The following is an 8,425-nucleotide window of genomic DNA, read 5'->3' as shown; positions in this document are numbered from 1 at the left end:
TGGGGAAAGAGGGCTCAGTTCCCGCTCTGGTCCCCGCAGGCACCACATTCCGTTTGGAGGAGGCTACCCCCGGATCGCGGGATGGAAGCCCGCTTCCGGGAGGCTGCGTAACTGAAGCCGCGGGAGTCAGCGGGCCGGAGAGCTCGGCGGCCACCCTCGGCTCGGCTCGTGGATGTTGACAGCCCCCTCGGAGAGTCCCCGCAGATATGGCGGAGAGCTGGCTACGCGTCTCGGGAGCAGGGGCAGCGGAGGAGGCCGGACCGGAAGGCGGCCTGGAGGAGTCCAACGCCCTGAATGACAGCCTGACCAGCCTGCAGTGGCTGCAGGAATTCTCCATTCTCAACGCCGAGCTCCCCGCCCTGCCTTCGGGGGACACCGACCCCCACGGCTCCCACGAGCTGGCAGGCTCGGCCGAGCCGGGGTCTCCCCTGGCGGCGGACCCCGCCTGCCTGGGGCAGCCGCACACACCCGGCAAGCCCACGTCCTCCTGCACGCCGCGGAGCGCCCCCTCGGGGCTGCAGGCCTCGCCTCCCGACGACGTGGACTACGCCACCAACCCGCACGTGAAGCCGCCCTACTCGTATGCCACGCTCATCTGCATGGCCATGCAGGCCAGCAAGGCCACCAAGATCACCCTGTCGGCCATCTACAAGTGGATCACGGACAACTTCTGTTACTTCCGCCACGCTGATCCCACCTGGCAGGTAGGGAGGCACTCCCTCCCTCCCTCCCCATGCCCTCGCGGACTGGACTCACATCCCAGATCCGCAGGCCAAGTAGGCGCGGTACGGCCAGGGCCCCGAGAGAGGAAGGCCGTCCAGGAAGGACCTCAAGGGAGCCCAGTGCTTGGACTGCTGCCCCTTTGACTTCAGAGACGGAGGAGGGAGGATGTTCAGAGGGCTGCAGGGGTGCCGACATAGAGGTTCAAGGGGAAAGAACTTGTCACTCATCCGGCAGGCTCAGCCCAAAGACCAAGGCTGAACTATGCGTGGACACAGCCCCCCAGGGTAGGTTGATGGACTGAGGGACACATTTTTGTCCCAAGTCCTGCAATTCCTTGACACTACCCTCCTCAAGGTCAGTTTGTCAGGGCCTGACTGGAGGCAGAGCATCGTTCCTGCCAGACTCTGCATCCCGCCTGCTTTCAGTTGGCTGGAGGGGCTCTGGGAGGGGAGAGGGGCGTGCTGCGGGGTGTGAAGGCCATCGGTGTCCCAGTGGAAGGGCTACGGGGCCTTCCGAAAGCTGCTGTGCCAGCCCCCACCCCAAGCCCTCCCTAGTTTCCTGCCTACACTCCTCCCCCTCTTCTCATCAACCTCCCTGGGGGGACAATTACCTCAGCCACGTGCTTTCCACAGGGGCTCTTTCCTCCCACACTGGCTTCATGTTCCAAGTCTCCGGAACCTGGCACAGAGCAGCCAAGGGGCCCAGACCACCATGTAAACCTCCCAGTCTTGCCAGGGGGCACTACTCACCTGCCGGCCCCACCCACCAGGCCCCAGACCCCTGTGCCCCAGCGTGGTTTGGACTGTGCACCCAGGCCTGAACAAGGTAGGATGGTGATTCAGGCTGGGCACACGCTGCCCTGAGCCTCTTCGACCATCAGGATCAGGGGCTACTTGGGGACAGAGACCCTGAGGATGCACAGATCCTTCCCTGTGGCACAGGTCACAGGATCAGAGTTCCTGTAATCACAGCTATTCCACGATTGCTTGGGCCCTGACCCTGGGGCAGGTACCATTTGTAACCTTGGTGAGAAAGCAGAGACCCTCCACCACCCCCCACCCTACCCCAAGCCTGAGAGGCCCCAGGAATGAGCGCTATGCTCTTGGCTGGGTAATAATCAACTGAGGCCTCAGAGCCTGGGGTGGGAGGAGGGGGACATGGTGGGTGAGGGCCCAGGCCAGCAGCCGGCTCTAGAAACAAGGAAAGTCATCAGATCCTCCCACACTTCATCCCCCCACCACACACACACCCTCACACCCACTCACTCATTTCACAAACAGAGAAGGCCAGCCAGGCCCAGGCAGAGGGAGATGGCCGTCCAGGACCTGGGGGAGCCAAGGCCTTTGACCAGAGGCCGCAAGCAGCGGGGTAAGGGAGGGAGGGCAGGACAGGCTGGCACTGAGAGCCACCCTGCGGCTCAGGGCTCGGATGACCGAGCAGGCAGATATCCTGGCCAAAGGGAACAAAAGCCCCCGACAGCACTCCCAGCTCCTGGTGCCCCGTGGCTGGTGTCCCAGAGCCTCCCGCTCGGAGCAGCGCCTCTGTCTCCCCTGCCCCCATCGGAGAGAAGGTGGTGGTGGGACTGGCAGTGGCGCTAGGAACCCCCCATCACTGACCCCACCCACTCTCCCAGCTGTCTTCCTTCTCTCCTACCTCCCTGTGTCCAGAACTCCATCCGCCACAACCTGTCCCTGAAGAAGGGCTTCATCAAGGTGCCTCGGGAGAAGGACGAGCCAGGCAAGGGGGGCTTCTGGTGCATCGACCCCCAGTACGCCGAGCGGCTGCTGAGTGGGGCCTTGAAGAAGCAGCGGCTGCCCCCAGTCCACATCCACCCGGCCTTTGCCCGCCAGGCCGTGCCAGAGCCCAGCGCCGCCCCATGGGCCGGGCCACTGACCGTGAGCACCGAGGCCCAGCAGCTGCTGCGGGAGTTCGAGGAGGCCACTGGGGAGGCGGGCTGGGGTGCAGGCGAGGGCAGGCTGGGGCGTAAGCGTCAACAGCCGCTGCCCAAGCAGGAGGCCAAGGTCCCGCGGCCCTCCAGCCCCCTGCTGCTGACCCAGGAGGAGCAGGGTGAGCTGGAACCCCTCAAGGGCAACTTTGACTGGGAGGCCATCTTGGACGCTGGCACGCTGGACGGGGAGCTGGGCACGCTGGAGACCTCGGAGCTGATCCCGCCGCTGAGCCCTGCCTCACACGGGGACATGGACCTCACCATCCATGGCCACCACATCGAGTGCCCTGTTACCTGGGGGCCTCCAGCGGAGCAGGCTACCGACAGCCTGGACTTTGATGAGACCTTCCTGGCCACATCCTTCCTGGAGCACCCCTGGGACGAGAGCACCCGTAGCTCCCTGCCCCCCGAGCCCCTCTTTGAGGCCGGGGATGCCACACTGGCCTCTGACCTGCATGACTGGGCCAGCCTGGGCGCCTTCTTGTAAGAAGCCAGGCCCTGCCCCACCTCCAGACAGCACCGAAGTCTGGGCCCAGACTGCCCCCCTCCCCGCCAGTGCAGGCCCATGGACACCCTACCGCCCAGGCAGGGGCTGGGCCAGCTCACCCCACCAGGCCACACGGCCCCCAGCCCAGGCCATCCTCAGATTCTAGTCCAGCAGGCTGAGAATTGGGGCCCAGGACCCAAATTGCTGCCTCCGCTCCCCAGCCCCCCATACACACAGTGTTTCATTGATCCACTTCTTCCCTGCCCCAGAGACACGCTAAGGGCCCTGCACTATGAGAGCTGCGGCTTGGAGGGGCCCTGGCCAAGCTGGAAACATCAGTACAGGGCCCGCCCCAGAACACCTTAGCTTCCAAGCTTCTCTCTCTCCTGCTCTCCTCCCCAGGTCTCTATCCAGAGCAAGTTCCCAGGTACAACCAATGCTGATTAGGTGACCGCAAATGAACACCCAAGAGGCCTCTCCTGGCAGTCTGTGAGGAGGAGCTAGGCGGAGGGGGGAAGAGAGAGGAGACAGAAAGGAGGCCGGGGTGCCGGGTGGAGCCAGGAGGTTTTCTAAGGCCTCTGGGATCTTCTGGCTTCATCCCTAGAGGTGGGGCAGAGGGTATGTGTCCCTAATCTTTGAGCCCAACTTGAGGCTGAGAGCAGCGGGGAGATGGGGATCTGGGGGTTAGGGGCTGGGGCAGCCAAGCTGCAGAGGGAAAGGGGACAGACAGACTAATGTAGTGAGTGTAGCTAGAGCTGAGGCTTAACTGGGAGGGACGCAGTGCTTGCTAGAACCACTGGGACCAGGAATGGGGGGATGGCCCCGTGCCCTTGCTTGCACTCCTGCAGGGGAGTGTCTTGCTCCACCATAAACGCCCTGGGCTGCATCCCACATCCACTCTCCTAACCCATCGGGCAATTTAACCTTTTTCATAGAAAGTGATTTACAATAAAAACATTTTTAAAACTAAAGTTTTAAAAAGTCTCAAAATGGACCTGCTTGCAACTTTCTCTGGGGAAAAGCATGGGCCAGTTTTGGGGAGGCCACGGCCCAAGGGGGAATGGCTGGGAGGAAGATGGGGGGCACCAAAGGCCTGCAGAGTGTCCCCTGATGCACTCCTCAGGATCTCTGGGTGCCCAGAGAGAAAGGGGCTGAGAGGCGGCCCTCGGGGGTCCCCTGCAGCCAGGGCCTCGGCACCTCTCTATGTGCAATGGGGAGACTGTACCCACAGCCCCGAGGAGCAGGCGGCAAAGGAGGCACAGCCCCCTCCCTGGCCCTGGGGACTCACTCACAAAGGCCGTTCTTGCCCAGGGCTCGGCTCACGTTCCCCACCTCGCCCAAGTTGAGGGCCTGCCCAGACTCACCTGCGGTCCTCGCCTGGGCCTGTCTCCAGCTCCTCCCTCCCTTGGTCCCTTCCTGAAGGGACAGGGTGTGAGGTCAGAGGGCCCCAGCCCCTGGGGCCCCACTTGCCACCCTGGGGTTCATTCACCCCGCCCAGGGCCTTCCCTCCAATGCAGGTTGGGGCTGAGGGAGGCCATCAGGGCAGACGGAAGACGGGGTGCCTAGACCCTACAGCTCCAGCCTGTGAGGAATCAACGTACCAGAGTTCTGATGGGGAAACTGAGGCACAGCAAATATGTGACACTCAGCAGGCACCTTTCCACCCCCTCACCCCAGCTTTGCCTGGAACCCATCTCTCCCCCGAGCCTGCACCTGGCCCCGCCAGCACGCCCTTGTGGTGCACAGCCCCTTCCCCCAGCACTCACGTGCACGTGCGCACAGACACACACACACACACACACAAACGGGCACTGTCCTACACAATCCTGCCCAGCCTCCACGGGCCCCTTTCTCCTGAAGCCCCTTTCTTTCCTTGCACTGGAGGCTGGCTCCAGGACAACCTGGCATTCCCCCGCCAACTTGCTGCTTTCCCTTGCTAATTACTCAAAATATTTCCGAAGGGTGCGCACACTGCAGGGCCAGGCGGGTTGGGGCCTTACAGAGCTCAGGAGGCAGCCCATCCCCTTCCCACCGCTTGCTGAGGAGGCTGCCCCAACCTCCCTCTGAGACTCCCTTCACCCCCTAAGCAACGACTCCCTCCCTCTCCCCACCACCCTCCGGCCTTCCTCCCCACGCTCCCCAGCACTGGGGGAACATGGGGGCTCCAGCCTCTCCACTGGTCCCCAGGCTCAGCCTCCAGCCCCCGCCAAAAGGGGTACATCCTGGATTGACAGGTGGGGCCGGTCACTGTCCCCCCTCCTCACCCTCTGCCTGGGCCCATGCTGGGGGAAGAGGGGCAAGGTCAGGGGCTGGCAGAACTGCCTGCCAGGTAAGAAAAGGCTGAAGAAGCTTCTGGCTGCCAGGAAGAATCCCCAGGAGCTCCTGAAAATCCCTATGCTTGGGACTAGCGTCTCTGGGGCTGGGACCCAAACACTGGCACTTTTAAGGGTCCATGGATGCTGCCAACGAGCAGCCAAAGCTAAGAGGGGGCTCCGAAGCGGCCACAACACAGGGCTTCACACACCCTTTCAGCAGGCAGCGTTTGGGGGTTGGCGGTGGAGGGGGCGGGAAGCGTGAGTGGATCCTGTCCCTCCTATTCATCCCTGCCCCGGCCCTTGGCTGGGTGGCTTTTTGAAAAAACGTTCAGTGACTCCGTATTTATTTAGAGATTCGATGTAATCCCAGTCAATATATATTTTGCGCCCTTAACAGTAAGTTGCAGACAGGCTGCCCCATTAGCACTAGATACTTTAGTGTGTGTTTCCTTAGAACAAGGACACGCCTCCATAATCCCAGTACCACCATCACAATCAGGAAATGAACACTGACCTGGTAATCCCATGTAACCGCAGACCCCCTTCACGTCTTGCAGATCACCCCAGTAATGCTCCTCTCCATTCCAACATCCCAATCCAGGACCCCATGTTGCACTGAGTTGTCCTTTCTCTTTTGCCCTGTGTGGCTTTGAGCCCATGACTCAAGCTCTCTGGGCAGGTTTCGCATTTCCTTTGATCTCCACTTTTGAGGTGAGAAGCCCTTCAGCCACTTCACCCTCAGGTGTGGTACAGTCCCTTCCCAAAGCAAGAAGCCAGCTTGCTGTCTCCTCACTTTCCACCTCTTCCCTATCCTCCCTCCCCCATGTATCGCCAGCCAGGAAAGGGAGGAGGGGCAATGTTCAGGAACTCAGTGTTTGGGGACCCTCGCCGTCTGCCCACGGGACAGGCCACCCCCAGCTCCAGTGATGGGAAGGCCCCCGGGATGGGATTCCATGCTGGCCTGAAGCAAATGCGCCAGGCCTCCTGAAGAGCTGAGCTGAGGGCAGGAAACACTCTTCTCCCCGCCTCTGCCCCCCTCAACATACTGGGGACCCAGACTTGAAGAAGGAAGGTCATGTCCATGGTGTCCTCCCAGGTCAGCACCGACACCGTCTCCTCCATGTCCGGCTCCTACATCGCCCCTGGCACGGAAGAGGACGGGGAGGCTCTCCCCTGGCCCCGGGCCCCCAGCAGGACCCCCTCAGAAGAAGGAGACGTAAGAGAGGAGCATGGGATCTCCCTCGCCGCTCTGCTCTGCTCTGTACTCGAGTCCCAAGGAGCTCAGTCCAGGGCCTGCCAGGGAGATCGGCAAAGCCCCCCAGTGCTCGGGAGGGGAGCCCTGGAAAACACGGTACCGGGTTGTTGAATCACAGACTCCCTCAGATGTGATCTTCCATGTGGCACCACTTCTGTCCTGAGGACTTGGTTTGGGTTTGCTGCCAGGCGAGCTGGGTAGGAGAGCCGGTGGCATCTGCACCTTGACTTTTTTTTTTTTTTTTTTTTTTTACAGTACGCAGGCCTCTCACTGTGGTGGCCTCTCCCGTTGTGGAGCACAGGCTCCGGATGTGCAGGCTCAGCGGCCATGGCTCACGGGCCCAGCCATTCTGCGGCATGTGGGATCCTCCCGGACCGGGACACGAACCCGTGTCCCCTGCATTGGCAGGTGGCCTCTCAACCACTGCGCCACCAGGGAAGCCCTGCACCTTGACTTTTGTTGCTCCTTTGCAGGTGACGCCAGCAGCGTCTCCAGACTGCAACTTTGCGGGCCTCGTCGCCACCACTGAAGAGCAGGATGCAGAGGTAAGAGCAAGGTGGACGCTGGTGCCCCTCCCCGGTCAGAGGGACTGCCGGCGCTGGCACAGGATGCAAATAGGATGGGGGCTCTTCTGGAAGAAGCCTTCCAAGGTGGTGCACTTGGATCTGTTAGAGGCAGGGTGCAGAGCAGAGGGACTGTCCGGTTAGCAGAGGGCGCTGGTCTCAGCGTAATAGGCGTGGGGTGAGTTCCAGAGGGAAGTCTTCCAGGCCAGACCCTTGAGAGGGTGTTTGTCCTCCAATTCACTTAGTATTTACCTGGCACAGGCATCTCACATCTTCCTGGCACTGGGGGACACAAAGACCGAGTGACATGGCTTTTGCCTGCCCACACCCCCAATCCACCCATCCCACCCATCCCGGAGCTCCATCTGATGGAGGAATCAGAGTTATAACTCAGCGTGAGAAGTGCTCTGACGGAGGTGTGCCTGAAGTATATGGAATGCCCAGCTCCCAGTGGGGACTCTACAACTTTCTCTTGAGCCAGATGTTCTCAAAGGAGTATCTGGATGGGATTGGGGATCCTAAAGGGTTCCTGAAAGTTTTATGATCTCACGGTTTGCTTTTTCATTTGACAACTTTGATTTCCACCTGAGAGAAACAGTGTGAGCTAAACTATGACCAAGGCTAATCCTGACAGTCCCAGGGTCCCTCTGTAAGGTGCCTCAGACCTGGTCCCTCTGGAACGTGCCTCAGACCTGGTCCCTACGGGCCGATCCTGCCTCGCCAAGCAAAATCTGCCTCTGCTGGGCCTCCCAGCCATCTCACACGGACAGGAAATGTATGGATACCATGAGGGTGATTAGTTCTGTCTTCTGACCATCAGTAGACTCATTTCACTGCTTTATGGACTCACAGTGCCTTCCTTCTGTCCTAGGGAAATGAGGTTCTAGAAGAAGAGGACGGATCACCCACACAAGAAGATGGTAAAAGACCTGGTCTTTTGCTCCCTTTTATTATATTTCTCTCCCGGGTATTCTCTGAAGGGTAGAGAAAGGGGCACTGGTGTGACTTGGTGGCACTGCTCAAGGGTGTGGCTTTGGGGAAAGGTTGTCTTCTTGATGGAATATCAAAGCAAGCAGGGTATCTGAGGACCTCAGCAGCCTTCCTGGCTCTTTCTGGGCCTCTGAGCCAAGGCTG

The 8,425-nt window shown here is 60.7% G+C and overlaps 1 protein-coding gene across 1 annotated transcript; it reads left to right on the top strand.

Annotated features, from left to right (window-relative positions):
* Positions 1-206: 206 nt before the first annotated feature.
* LOC309793996 (forkhead box protein J1-like) lies at positions 207-3,158 on the top strand (the record flags this gene model as incomplete). Its single annotated transcript, XM_082604932.1, has 2 exons — positions 207-704; positions 2,391-3,158. The coding sequence occupies 2 exons, from the start codon at positions 207-209 to the stop codon at positions 3,156-3,158; spliced, it is 1,266 nt and encodes a 421-aa protein (XP_082461058.1).
* Between the last annotated feature and the right edge of the window lie 5,267 nt (positions 3,159-8,425).

The sequence above is a fragment of the Mesoplodon mirus genome (assembly GCF_964341445.2).
Source record: "Mesoplodon mirus genome assembly, chromosome: 18".
NCBI lineage: Eukaryota > Metazoa > Chordata > Mammalia > Artiodactyla > Ziphiidae > Mesoplodon > Mesoplodon mirus.
Note: the sequence above shows the minus strand (reverse complement) of the source record. Positions and strands in the feature narration are given on the sequence as shown.